The sequence below is a fragment of the Dromaius novaehollandiae genome, chromosome 8, assembly GCF_036370855.1.
Source record: "Dromaius novaehollandiae isolate bDroNov1 chromosome 8, bDroNov1.hap1, whole genome shotgun sequence".
Taxonomy (NCBI): Eukaryota; Metazoa; Chordata; class Aves; order Casuariiformes; family Dromaiidae; genus Dromaius; species Dromaius novaehollandiae.
Window position 1 is genome coordinate 32,756,908 of NC_088105.1, and position 14,982 is coordinate 32,771,889.

The following is a 14,982-nucleotide window of genomic DNA, read 5'->3' on the forward strand; positions in this document are numbered from 1 at the left end:
CTGCATAGGTAATTTACTCCTTTGCGCATATCATTAGTCATCCTAGCTGTATATTCCCAAGACTGATCATGCTACAAAGTCTGGTGACATGCACAGATCTCTGCTCTATCCTTGCCAGTCAGAAAGGAACCGGTTAGAGAGTACACGCAGTTTGTTGCCTTGCACAAGAGCTTGCAATTAATGCTGATGAAACGCAACTGCCAAAAGCACAATGTGCAGCAGCTGGTTTATGAAAATTGAGACCCCATCCAAATTATGGGGAAACCAGAGCTGGTTGTGAGTCTCTGATTTTAGCCGAATGGTTTGTAATTTTTGTTTTGTTTTGTTTCCAGGAAAACACCAGAAGTTACTCCAGAATTGTAGAAGCACTAAAACCATCTGAAAGCACTAAGGCAGATTTCCTCTCTTTCAGCCTTTCCTCATTTCTAGGGCTTTGATCTTCCACTAATATCTCTCTGGGATCTTTCAGCAAGGCAAGAGACACACCAAGTCTGGTTCATCACTAGCTTGGTGGGAGCAGAAACTGATGTTTCCCCATCCCAATCTCCATTCTTATTAATGGAAGTAAAGGGATAAAAGGTTTTGATTCAGATGAGATCCCAAAGGAGTATGGGTCAAAAATAATTTAACTCTAACCTGGGGAACTATGCTTTTAAAGACTTTTCCTAGGAACATTTCATATTGAAATAAAAACAAAAGCCTCAGAAAGCTATGCAAGTACCATTTCTTTAAGCTCCCAGCTGTGTAGTTCCATAACGATATCATACCAGACCCCATATCTTCTCTGAATAGACAAGATGGGGTCAGGAGGAATGTAGCTAAAGTCCAGGCTTGCATCAGATCTGACTATTTAAGGGCCTTACTTGCATTACAAACACTGTGAGCTGAGCCAGACACTGTTGTGAAATGCTGGAGCATCATGGGATACCACGACTTGGAATCCCTCAGGTGGGAGAAGGACGGAAAAGTGCCTTACCTCTGAGGCAGTGAACTATGTAGCATGAAATGCCTTTTAACTCATGCTTTTAGGTCTTCTGGAGAGAGGATCCAACCACAGAACAAAAATTGAGAAGAGAACAGATGAATCCAGAATCTGATCCATCTTACCAAAGGTGGCATTAACCTCACAGAAAGCCTTACTATATTAAGACTAATATGCACCACTGTAATAACCCTTACACCAGACACACACAACAAAAAAGAATACAATAAACCGCAATGCCAATGAAGCAACAGCCTCTTTAATAAAAAATATAATGAAAAAAATCCCAGAACACAAATAAAGAGTTCTTTCCACAGCGAAGTGAGAAGCCTCTGAGAGACTTGGACTCATTTTACTTGCAAAGCATTTAGATGCTACGAAAATGGGAATAAGAATAAAGCCCCAAAAGAGATAATAATTACCTGCATAGGTAAGCAGTGAGTTTACAACCGATTACTTTAATTCTTTCACTTATATAAACGCCTTGGCTGTTTATCCTCCCTTGTCCATGACGTTGCCTGGATAACTGCACTTAGAGCTTACCCAGTTTTAGAGATTGATAATAAAATACACAGGCATCCCAGAGGCACATGTCAAGATCACTGGTCAAACAGGAAGGCCCAGATTCATCTTGCTCTAAGACTAACTGGAAGTTTTTAACCTCAGACCAAGATCTGAATTGCCATGAAAATGTGCCTATTTCTGTTCTCTTCACATACAGGCCTATATAAAGTACTTCATTTTGGGCAGGATAAATTTGGTCTTTGGCAAATAGATGTCATATTGCTGCTACCTAGCTGGTGTAGAGAATAAAAATGAACAAGCAGAATGGTGAGTTAGAAGGATTTTGCAAAACAGCTCTAATTAATACATATTCTATAATGTGACCTAATCTAAGGGTATAATTGACAGTCATTTTATGGTGTAGGAAGAAGACTAAAAGCTAGGAAATAGGAGTTCAATACTTTGTGATATCACAAGTTTTATCCATAACCTTAGCTTTAATCTGCCCTTGCCTCAGTTTCCCAAGTGCAACATATAGTAATCACTATTTCCCTTCTCCACGGAATCTCCATGATTCTTACATGTGACATGCCCTAATCCTGCTGTAACAAGATAGAGATATATTTAGACAGACAGATAAACAGACAGAAAGACATATAAGCACACACACAAATGTTACAGTCAGAATGCCTCAATTCAACTGCTGTGTTCAAGGCGCTGGGGCTGTCTGAAACATTACAAAATATCAACACCAGAATACAGGTAGAAAGTTACAAGTCAAATATGCCAGAATATGAAGAACACTCAGAAATATTCTAAATGGTTGGAAAAATAGGTCTTTGGCCTGAAGATTGACAGTAAAGATTAGAAAATAATTTCTGGAAGAAAGAGGACAAACACAGAATATTTTCCCTTATCATTTTTTCTATTTTCACCCTGCTAACTCTTTGTTTTTGAATATTTAAAATATTCTCAGCATTAGCTTTCTTTCTCTTTTCTACTTGGTCAGATTTGTCTATGAGCGTTCCTCCTAGTTCTTATGTTCCAAAAACATTAGCTCAGTGCCTGTCTCTCCCATTCAGCCTTACTCCAACCCTTCTCCTGGCCTAATCAATGAGCTGGGAGCTGTAAAGAGGAACTAGTCGTGAGACAGCAGGAAGAGAAGGAGAGAAGCCATTAAAGTTATGACTCACCTGTCTTCTATCCGAACCCAGAGGTCATTGAACTGCCTCTGGCGATGCTGTTTGTGCTGCTTTTTGTGCCATTTCTTTTGCCTGCCAAACTCTTCCAGCTGGCTGATGCTGTCTGGCAGCAGGAGGTGAGGAGACAGGCTGTCTTCTTCATCCATCTGCAGCGGCTTCAGAGAAGGAGATGTCAGTGGGACCTGCTCAGAAAACTGGACAGGAGGCAGGGCAGTTGCAGACGACCCCTCTAAGGCTGGGCTTGTCTTTGTTGTCCTTGAACTGCAAAATACAACATTGAAAGATTCGATGTAGAAACGAGTGATTATGCTAAGAAAAGGCGGAGGTAGAGGACTGTGCTACTTGGTGGGTGCTCCAGGCTTCTAAGAAGGAGCACAAGGGCTTTGGGGACAGTGATCAAACACAACAGAGAAGTTTCCTAGGAAAGTATCAAGTGGACATTAAACTGAAAAACAGTGAAGAGGCAGATGATACACTATTGCCCTTTCCTGGCATTTTAATTATTTCTTATAGGCTTTAAAGTCTGCTCGTTGTGGTCAAAATCACCTCACATTTTGGGCTGAAAGTTAAATGGCAAAACTGGGTTTATCTTTGAGGAAAACAGATTATCAACTAATGAATACCTTAACTGAAGCTGAACATAAATTAATGGGATAACACAGGTTCCCTTCTCCATTTTTTAACTTTGGCTATCTTCTGTGGAAAACAAATAATTTTCTTGACTGCAAGAATAATTATGCTTATTCATCTGAGTTAGGAATAGTGATGAGGACGGTCCCAGAAGCACGGTCTAATAGGTAGGATGCTGGGATGATATGTAAGAGACCTGAACTCCAGTAGTTTTGTATAATGGACAAGTGAGGCAAAAAAAGGGGTAAATGACCTGTCCAGGGCCATCTTGAAACAATATTGCCAGCGGTCTTCACTCCTTCTGTTTGAAATACTACCATCTCTTGCATTTGATTGGAACTCTGCAGAAAAAAGCCTTTTATTGTTTTCATCTTCTAGAGTTTCACTAATTTTTGAAAAAGGCAATACAGGCTCTCTCATTTCATATGTGGCCCTTTCACCTTACATTTCTGTGCTAAGATACCCCAAATAAAAATCTAATAAAACAGTACTGACACAAAGTGATTTTTTTTCCTTAACTTTAGTAGAAATTCCTGTTTGGTCCGACTTTGAATTTTATCTTAATTGCAAGAGAGGAACTTTTTCTGTCTCTGGGATGGCCCAATGACTTGTAGGTAGAGCAAATGAAAGAAAATTAATAGTCAATGTAAAGCTGTGGTCTGCAAAACTATTTCTATTACATGGATGCTATGACTTTTATGACAGAAACAATTAAAGCCACGTGAAAAGTTTTGCCTCCTGAGTGAAACCAGTAAGACATTTTAATGAAAAAGTAATAAAAAATCCTAAACTTCATTGGTGACAATGTACAAAATGTGCTGCAAGTGAAACCACATGTTTCATTTATGGAACATTTTGTTCTCTTCCAAAAAAAGTCACATCTACTACTAATGGCAGGGTTTTTTTTCTTTTTGAAGTCCATTACAATAGTACTCAAGATGGTCATCTCTGTTTCCACTGCCTGATGATTTACTAAAGGTTCTTCCAATAGCTACTGAGTATCAACTGTCACTACCATGAGACCCACTGGCAAAAACTACTGTAACGTTGTCCTAGCCAACACTAATGTACTTCTTCAGAGATCATAAGACAGATACAAAAAACAAAGACACTTTTTAAAACTAATTCTAAAATTCTCCAAGGTTGCTTTCATTAAAAAAAGAAAAAAGAATATTTCTCCTTTTTTTCCCAAGCATTCAGACGGTCAGTGAGTCAGTTCCTAACACAGATACTCTTTCCATATTTATTTCATACCACAGAGATCTACTGATTCTAGATATTTTTCCCCCATAAGACTTTGCTCCGTCATTCATGTTGAGCATGAGTTTTCCTCAGCGCAGGAGCTTTCTTTGAAAGATCTTGGAAGTCTCCAAAGCTTTCAAGAGTTCTCCATAGGCTGTGGGAGACAGAGGACAACCCCTCCAGTCATGGCTGAAGCAAAGCCATCTCCAGGCTCATGTAAATGGAAAGGCTCTCGTGGATTTTCAGTGGATGGGTCCCTCAGGCCACAGTGGACAGCTGTTAATTTTTAGCTAGCCATATTGGCAGATGAGTGAATTATCAATATGCAAATGCAGCCATTTAATGGCCTGGCAGATACCACAGTGCAACCTTGGTTATCATGTTTTAGACAGCTAGGAGGAAACTGGATCAACCCCCTCAAACGTAATGTTTTCTAAAATCTTTACAAAGATAACTGTAATGAAATGGCAGCAAAAAAGCCCTGACCTCTTCGCCTCCTGCACTTATGCCAAAGCAACGGGAATACAGGCTGGATGCTACTGCCCAAAGACAGCTTGCACTGGTACTACTGCAAGTGCCTCTCTCTTCACCCCACTGTGTGCTGTGAACTTGCCTGCAACCCACATCTGCCTGCCACCTGGCTCTCCCTCTGCACACCAGAGAGAAGAGCACTACCGCGGCCACAAGGCTATGGTCAGCCGAAGCCCGTTAGGAAGGCGAGAGCATAGAGCTGATGCGAGAACCTGAGGCTGACATGCAGTGTGATGCTCCCAACTGAAACTGAGCTGTTGCAAGATTTCTGTTTCCACTGAAATTTCTACCCCGTCTCACCAGAATTGGGCCTCATGTTCTGATCAGTCAGCAGTGGTCTTGCCTCAGTAATTCCCCGAGACACTGAAGGGAGGAGCAGCCCCTGTTTCAGTTCACATCTGCCAGCTCAAGGCTGGGGCTGCCACTTGGATCCTTGAATGCTCACAGAGACATCTGAACACATAATTTCCACCTTTTAACACCTATTTTTTTGTTACACATGTTTACCTTGCTCTGAACTCCTAGTAAACTGGAACCAGTAGAGAGGTGATTTTATGGGCTGAGATTTTAGAAACCACTTAAGAGGACTGGCAGTTCATTTCTTATTAAAATTAATGAGTTTGGGCATCAAAATCCCAGTGGTAGCTTTGAAAGCTTCTGGCTTAATTGTTTCCACTACCATCACATGAGCCACAGGTTGTAAACTCGATATTTCAGAACATTCTTTGGGAAGAGAATAAATAAACACTGAAGAAATGTTAAAATGCTATAACCTAAAGAGGGCTATAAACTAACCACTTGCACTTTAGAGTCTGGCGCGTAGGGAATTGCTCCATTGTGGCAGCTGCATATTACATGTATATATATTCATTATTTTTTGTTTATTACATGTGGTACAAACACCTGTATATTCAGTATCTCTTCCTAAGAAATGAAAACATAATCACGCACACAGAGTTCAGGAAGAAGAAAAAGACCCAAAAAATCAGATACCACTACAGTAACAAAAAGCCAGTCATCGTTTCAGAAATATGAGTGAATTTTTTTTTTGAAATTGATGTAATAAAATATAGAGATCTCAGTGCTTCCAAATCATCACCCTACAGACAGTCTACCAGAAGTAAAAACAAAACTTTGAATCCAACAAAATATGGATATTTAATTCAAATATGTTGTAAGAATGTTTAGAGCTATTTTAATTCAAAGCACAATAGACTTTCATATCAGAAAAAGATAAACATTTGCATATCAACAATATCAATAATGCAACTTTTCCATTGATTTCCGTAAATTTAAGATTAACACATTTACAAATGTATGTACATATGTACATATGTATTATATGCCTGAATTTATTCACATTCTGCCAAAAGACAACAAAACCCTCATCAGCAATAGGATACCTGAGCAATACATCTCCTCCTCACTGGGTGGGGATTTACCATTAGATTCATGGATCATTTCATGGACTCTTTTGCATCTTTCCTTTGGTCTCTGTTTCAGTGAACGGTGTTAGCATAGCTGCACTGTATGAAACCACATGAATATAGTATGCTTCTTTTGAGTACTCCACTACCACCGAGACTGGTTTTCAAGATATACGGTTATTTTTAGAGCCAGAGAAAAAGCAGGGCTATTTTTCAGTTTGTCAGGCCACAATGGCTTTTCTCAAGAAAAAGTGAGAAAATACCTCCCAAATGTCTTAGTCTACACGAAGATCTTAGAGACTTTTCAAGAATAACTTGATGCAACTCCAGGATTAGAGGTTCTACACATTTTTAAATCTGTCATTCCCACATGATACAGTCTTTGAGAAACTAAAACTATTTCAGGCCCTTTGGTGGGTTTTCCTCATATCTGACCTTGATTTCGTTTCCTGGGATGCAGAGTTTGCAAAACAAGATCTCTGAATCCAAATAAGAAAACCTGTGAGTCTGAGCAAATTTCCTATGTAGCTTTGTCCTAAGGTATAGAAAACACAGTGATTTTTGCAGGAAAACTTTTATTCTTACTAATTCTTGAAAATGATTAATGCCCTGTGGCTTTGTTTCACTTCTGGTAGAGTTGCCATCTTTTTCTAATTCTTATCAAGAATTAAAAATGAAACATGCAAGCAGTTTATGCTCCATTACATTGTCTCAGTTTTTGCTCTCTTCCTTGCAGCCTCTAGTGTCTCTATGTGTTGGCACTGACAACAGATTTTTGAATCATCATCAGGATATGCTAGGCTTAGAGAGTGGTTCTGGTCAGAAAAATCAAATTAACAATATGAAGGCCTGTCGTAGCTTCTTTTGGTAATTCCCAGGCTTTAAATTGCTTGGATCACACTTTCAGCCAACCCCAAACCACCTGGGAATCCAGCTGTATTTCTCCCTGCCACTGGGCAAGCATTGCTACCCCACAGAGCAGATACTCAATTTCTGCAGCTCAGCGGGCTGTTTCTGCCCTGGGGCTCTGGCAATGGATGGAGATGACCTCCTCCACAGAGTGAATCAGAGTCAGTTCAATTCCTGTAAAATAACAACAGGGAACCTGTTCCACAAGATGATCCTTTTAAAGCACTTTGCTGGCCGTACATGTCTTCCATACAACTAAGTCTTCAGTCTATTTTTCAGCTGCTTTGTGGTAGCGTTTCAGTTCCCTCAGATATGTGCAGAATCTTTTAAAATGCAAGGTTGCCAATTTCTTATTTGCATCTTGTGTTTGTAGTTTGAGCAATGGAAAAGTTTTTTCACAAGACTGCCATGTTTTCCACGTGCTTCCAAATACAGCAACAGGGCTGAGGTTTTTCCTTCACTCCTTATTTTAATTTTCAAAGCTGTCAGACAAGGGAAGATTCTGTTTCATCAAGAGACAAGCTGTGGTGATAGCAAGGAATGTGCGATGCAGCAGCTTTATCCTTATGCCACCGTTCTTGGGATGCACCAGGATTACAGCCAGACACTAAGTTAAGAGCATTTTATTATAGATGGATTCTCATAAATTCCAGTTTGGGAGTCTTTGTCAAGGCAAGAATTCTTCGGTCCCTCACATGCATCCTTCCACCCCTTGCCACAGGCCACAGAGACATCTGCTTCTTGCCTTTTTTTCCCTTATGCAGCTCTCAGAGTGAATAGTCATGCACGCCCACGAGACGGGCACCGGAATGTCCTGTCCCACAAAAAGTTTCACATTTTTTTCTGCCCCATGCTACGATGAAGCTCAGAGTTTCAAAGCTCTTGGGCAAGCAACAAAGGGAGAACAGAAAACTAGGCAGAAATCCTAACCCACCACAGCATAGCTTATAGGGCCTCTCACTAGTGATGTAAAGGACAGATTTACACCACGGTCTCTCACACACCAGGAGACCCTGGTAAATACCACTGTGGAGTTCATCTCTTTCAAGTTGAAAGCATTTTTTTTTTTGCTGCAAAACAGAATAATTCCACAGAAGAAATTAGAGGACTGGATTCTTCCCATACGATTTCAGGTGTTCAGCCAAGTTGCTTAGAATGGAGTCACCCTGTGTTCTCTCTACAGTCAAAGAAAAAAGATCAAAACCCAGACTGGTGACTTAGCCGGCATACTAGCACCTGAACCACCTACCACTCTCCTCCAGTGACTGTGCATTCCTAACTTATCTGAGCCGCTTCAGTAACTGCTGTAAATTACTGAGGATGAATTTGGGCTCAAAAGACGGCAAAGGAGAATTTTGAAATCACTGGTTATCCACTCACCCAAGAAAAGCTCTAATTAACATATGAGCTTATTTTATTTAGGACTGTTTGCCACAGTTAGAGCATTTATATTTTTTTAAACAGAATTTGGAAACAAAGTTGTTTTTTCATTTTTGGACCAGAGTCTACTACAGCCCACAAGCAGCTAAATTAGTTTAAGCTGCTAAATTACATTAAGGTCCACACAGAACTTGGAAGGTACCTTTGGACTCAGTATCCATGTCAGGGTATAGTTCTGGGAAGAACCATTACTGCTTAAGAACTGTGACCTTGGTTTGAAAGGGAATTTGGTCCTCAGAACACACATTTATATGCCAACTCTCAATTCCGTGCATAGAGTAAGTGAAAAACTTGTGAGGTAGAGACATTCCCTTAGATAATGATGTCTTCCTTCCCAGGCAGAAAAACCATAAAATGGAAGCTAGAAGTGAGTAAAATAGATCCGTTGTCTTTACCATTCGATTAAAAAATGGGGCTGATCTGGGGCACAGGAGAACAAATGCAAATTTTTTGCAATCTGAACGGTTGAATTTGCTGAAGAAAGAGAGTTGAAAAATTTGTAACATGCCATTTCCACATTTTCAAATGACATCTTTCATTTCGGGAAAGCAAAATGTTTCATTTCAGCACTTTCTGAACAAAGCTTTTGATTTTATTTTTTTGACTCTTCTGTTTTCAAAGACTTAAATGCTACAAAGTGGCCTTTTTTGCTTAGAAATTGATCTTAATTAAAATGAAAAACCCAACTAATAAATAAAAGTGACAAAAAAACAACAAAACCCGACCCCTGCCTTTAAAAATGTCCCCCAAATGTTCCATTTCACTTTGCTCTGAACTTATTTTCCCTTCTTGACTTCTTGGTTCAATTCCTGAACTGAATAATCCTTTGTTCACCCATGGTTAGCGTAAGCTGTACAAGCTGCACTCTCCAGCCTCTGAAGACAGGCTGTGCCCACAGAGGGAAGGACGGGCTGAAGGTCCAGTCTTCATTCCATCTCCCACATTAATTAGCAAATAAGATGATTCTCTGTTCTTGTGGCATAGAGGAGGGCTCAGAGCCTACCCTCAGATTCCATTTCCCTAAGTCTTCACCTTCTCATTATCACCCCACCAGTTTATTGCTAAGCTATTTTCCATCCGCATAATTTGGTTTAGCCAAAATATTCATAATGTAGCTCCCTTTGGTGCCTCACTCAAGTTGTATTTACAGTTCCTTGGCTGGAATACCTATCCCACAGTTGAATACAGTCTCTTTTCTGATCAAGCGTGCTGGTGCAACAGGAGAGCTATGTAGGTACCTTGGGACATCCAGTTTTTTTTCTGGAAGTCTAGTTCACAAAGGAGAGAAGAGGCTTGACATTCAAATTACAACTTCTGTATGTTAGAGTGCCACTAAAAGACGTTGCCATATAATGCTGAACTGAAATGTTTCATCATTTTCTAATAAATTTTTGAGTGCTGTCTTTGTAATGAATTTTCAGTATTTCTGCTTTTCATCTCTGATTTTGGACAGGAACAAATGTTAGAGTATCAGCATTTCCTCTAGAGTGGAAATTCTGACCTCTGCCTAAATTTGTCAAGAATGCACAGGTTTTCTGAAGAATGTGAAGTGGTGTGATTACCCCGCAAAAGAAGATTTTAGGCTTGCATTTTTATTATACTGGAATATCTTCAAGCTTTATTCTGTACATTTTTTTCTGTCATTGCTTGAAAACCATTAATAACAAGAGTAAATATACTGCTCTTTCCCCTTACCATAGCTTTTTTAATAGACACATATATATTACTTTAATAAAGAAGAATGGTGGACTTACTGGGCAATGTGAGCTCTGCTTCCTCTTTATAAAATCTCAGAGCTCTCTCTGTTAGTACGAGGTGATGTCATATTAATTATACACAGCGGAATTACTCAGGTGCTGGGAATTAACTTCCATCATTAAATAGATTTTGAAAAACATAAAATTCTTATCCAATTTGGCCCAATCCGCAACGCTGAGCTTGTTAAGGTCTGAGTTCAATTCCAGCATTTCCAAAGTTTCCGTTTGGGGTTAGGTTTTGGGCCAGTTCTGATTCTATAGCCTATTTACAGTGGTTTGGGCCATGTATGAGAAACTAGAAAACGGTGACCAAATGCCATCAACTCATCTCAGTAGTTACGATCTCAGACTCCAGAGGATGGAAAGCAGGACAAGGGCTAAACAAACCCTTTTTTTCCCTTCTCCTTCCACTTGAAGTCCATGGAGCTCCTAATGTCTGTGGCTGTCTCCAGCCATAATTGCCCTTTGGGAATATGAACTACCCAGCCATATGTAAGGCAGGTTTGCTACTCAGCTGCACAGCTATTCTCCTGTCTCAAGCTATGTAATTCCCAAACCATTCCTGACTTCTGTTTAAGACTGAAAAAGAAAGCGTGGATGAATTTGTTCCATCCCAGTAGTTGTCATCACTGAGACAGGTTTCAAGATTAAGAAACAGACTGACAAAAAAACCTGGCTGCTCAGTTTTGATTCCTCTGTGGAATTACTGATAATACACAACTGTTGTCTGTATTTTACTAGTTTGCAGTCCAAATTGAATTCTGTTCCCAGATTTTCTCCTTTGGGAATTGGCTTCCCTTCTCTGTTGGATCCTCTGGAGAGAGAAACATCTGCGGGAGCCCACATTTTCCATCACATCTTAAAAATAAACTCTCTACAGAGACATCAACTGAGAAAGTTACCAAATGCCTGGCTCAAACATTTTCATTGACTTCAGACTTAAACTAGAGGCAGATTATTCAGCATATGCCTGGTGTTGTTTCCTATACTTCCCTCTGATGTTTTGAAGCTGGGCCCTCTAAGAGATGAGATACAGATGGATGGATGGATGGATGACAGATCTGTACAAGCATGGCAACTTGTCTTCCTTAAGTACCTTGCTGAATCCAGGCTCTTACATTTGCAAGACGACAGATAAGGTAGACACATAAGCAGCTGCTATCTCTGGAAGAATAGAGACATGGACCACTTAGAATGAGCAGCAGGCAGAAGTGTGGAACCTAACAGTCATAAGAATATCATGCCTGTAAAAGATCCTGACATCTCTGTTACACTGAATCCACTTTTCCTCTTTCTCTAGCTGACATTGTAAAACATTTGATCTGCTTAGCCACTAAAGGCTGCTGAGCTAAAAAAGGAACACGAGGCTGGTCTGCCATTTCCTAAAATACTGTTACAGCCCATCTGCATCTTTTTTATCACAAGGCCTGAGTGTTTCCAAGAAAAGAACAATACAGTTGTCAGAAACCCTGTTCAGACAATCCTTCAGCCTGTCTGTGGGCATTTTTGCTGCATGGTAGTCTACAGAGCCCCAGTAACACGTGATGGAGACAGGCCAGTTCTTCCTCTACACTCCACTTGCTTTAATGCCTAATGCTGTTTTTATCAAATCTAATGTTAATTAATTTCACGTGAGTTCTTGCTATATATTAACCTGGGTTTCCACTCTATATTAACTCATACTGATGAAGCTGCTTGCATCAGCTTCTTGTTTCTGAACAACAAATCAATTTTCCATTAAAATTCTTTGTTGGCGAAGCATGCACTTCAGTGGTGAAGCCTTAGGGAGGAAAAGAAGTTTGTTTACTCTCCTTTTTGGTTGTTAATAAAAACCTATGAGATAAGATCTTGAAATGCAGTTTAAATATCCACAAAGCATCTGAGGTCACAAACAGAAATGAAAGGAGGACTGATTTCTAATGAACCTGGACATATATTACTGGCTAGTTACAAGTAATAGGGCCCAGATCTTGCTCCCACTAAATCAGGAAAACTCTCGCTGCACCTTGCCCAGGTGCTGCGAAGGACTGCAGCGTTACAATGCAATGGCTCTCCGGGGCTGCGTCATCTCATCTGACACCAGTTTTGGTGGGGGAGGATCTCCCCAGCACGCTGGCAGGGATGCTCACATTGCAAAAGAATAGGACCCTTACAGGCATTCCTAAATGCTTTCATCAGAAGATGAAAGCAGAAAAGAAGTCTTTTTGTGAGACACCTGTGAGACACAGACAGATGAGGTATTCAGAGCTCAGTACAACTTCATATGGGATAAGGAATAAAACAAGAAGTCACCTCATTTATTCTTAAGCAAAAATGTCTCTCCCTCCTTTCAACATCTGTTGTTATTACGGTTGAATTTAGGAACCCCAGAAAGGAACTATGCACACGTTCAGCAAGCATTGCTCTGATGCTCTAAGGGTAACACAGGATAACACACGGATAAAGTCAGAGGACCATCAGCACACAGTGACACACTATTCACCAGTACAACAGTGAGAGCCTTCGCAGCCCCTTTCTTTGACATCTGCTGTAGATCAAGACCCTTCCTCTTGGGTCTAACTGGTTAGCACTGGCCACCAGAAGGCATGGAGGTCCACTTAGGTCCCCTACCAACAGCCTCCCCTGAAAAAAGGGGACGAGAGGTCTTTGGGGCAATTATGGTGCCTTTCATCTTTACATGGAGGAGCAGGAGGGAATTTCCATGCAAGCCTGCCAGGTGGCTTTCTGCTGGCCCATCAGAGGAATTAGGCCAACTAACTTCACTGGCAGGACTCCAGAGTGGTACCAACACCCTCAGGTGCTTTTTGTGTAATCTCTGCAGATTTAATCCATCAAGAAAAATAATTAACGAGACTGGCGATTGGCAGTGGCTGAAACTTTCACTGGGGTTGCTTTATGAAGGTGAATGACAAATGGCTCTTGTTACAAGCTTGAACAAACTTACCTTCTACAAAAACTGTTTATGCACACACGCACACAACCAACAAGCAAGTCCAGCTCTCTTCCTGTGACGAGAACCCCACATGGCAATAAATGAAACATCAGGGAAATTAAAAACACTCGTTCTGTTGTTCCCCAGAGCATATTATGTCATTTAGGAAGCCTCCTCCCTCCATTGTATGTGCGTGTGTGTTTTCTTAGTCCGTGTTTATTTATTTGCTTGTTTGTCTGGAAATACTTTATCTAAGTGCCAGTTGTTTGAGAGGGTATCACAGCCTATCATTTCTAGCACAGCCTGGTTGCTGAAAAGCATGTAATATCACTTAGAACAAGTCTAACAGACGTCAGAGACTCTCATCAAAACTATGCCTGGCATTTGGCTGGGGTTCTAGTAGTCATGTTAACGTCTTATCACTCTGGATGCAAAGCTGGAACATTTTGAGAGCAACCTCTCCAGGACTTCTTCTGAGGTGGTGCTGCGGTTGTGCTCACATTACAGGACAGTTAATATTCCCTCCCGGGCAGTTGGCTTTTCATCTCAAAATCACTCTTCAATTCTCAGAATATCTTATTATTTTAAAGCTACTGGGTTTCCGTCTATATTAGTAAAGTGAACTGTCTTCTCTATCCATGGACAGCGCACCCTCCTACCAGCCTGATGGGATCAGGTTATTTCTGCAGCACAGGCCCTGTACTGGAATATAAACTGCATTTTCAAAGGATCTGGAGGAGCAAGGGTTCAACTTTTATCCTTGCAGCCATCATTCAACTTTTGCCACTGCTTCTTAAAACACTGAATACTATTCATCGCTAGTTCTCTCATAAGGGACTTCATCTTTCACAGTAAGATTTAATAACCAAGGACTCCCCTCTATCTCAGACCACCTTTCACTTTAAGTGTTGAATTCACAGCATAGGCTGGGGATGCTGCCTTGGCCAAAAGGGCCCCAAAGGAACTCCAGTTTCTTGTAGGCTGTCTGCACAGCAGGGTTGAATTTATGTTGGTGTCAGACATAGAAAGCCGTTGACTTTTTTTTCTGCTGTTGCTGTCTGCCCTGGCAGCTAAGATCAGTTCTGTACAGGCAGCTGTCTGAGTACAACAACTGCTAGATTGATAGACAAAAGTCAAACCAGAAACAAGAAAGCCAGTATAAATCTCCTACTTTCACTAGAAGGGGTTCCACATAGGAAACATCTGTACAAGAAAGTTTTGAGAGGAACTGATGAGTCTTAGGCACAGAATATGAGACTCAGTTTACACCCCTATCATATTCTGCCGTGACAGAGATCTGTCTCAAGTCCTTATTCAGAGCAGCACAGTGCTGCCAGCTCTCTTTGCAACTCTTCCTATAGTCCTGAGTGCACTTGATCAAATCCCAACAGCAAAAGGACTGCCCAGTGGCTAAAGCTGTGAGAAA

At 40.7% G+C, this 14,982-nt stretch overlaps 1 protein-coding gene across 2 annotated transcripts in view; it reads right to left on the minus strand.

The window, feature by feature from the left end:
• TRABD2B (TraB domain containing 2B) overlaps positions 1-14,982 on the minus strand; it is a 315,314-nt gene that overhangs the window by 32,486 nt on the left and 267,846 nt on the right. For both annotated transcript variants that reach the window (XM_064516186.1, XM_064516185.1), the window contains exon 6: positions 2,680-2,949. In XM_064516186.1, the coding sequence (XP_064372256.1) occupies positions 2,680-2,949 (270 nt within the window). The remainder of the gene's footprint in view (positions 1-2,679; positions 2,950-14,982) is intronic.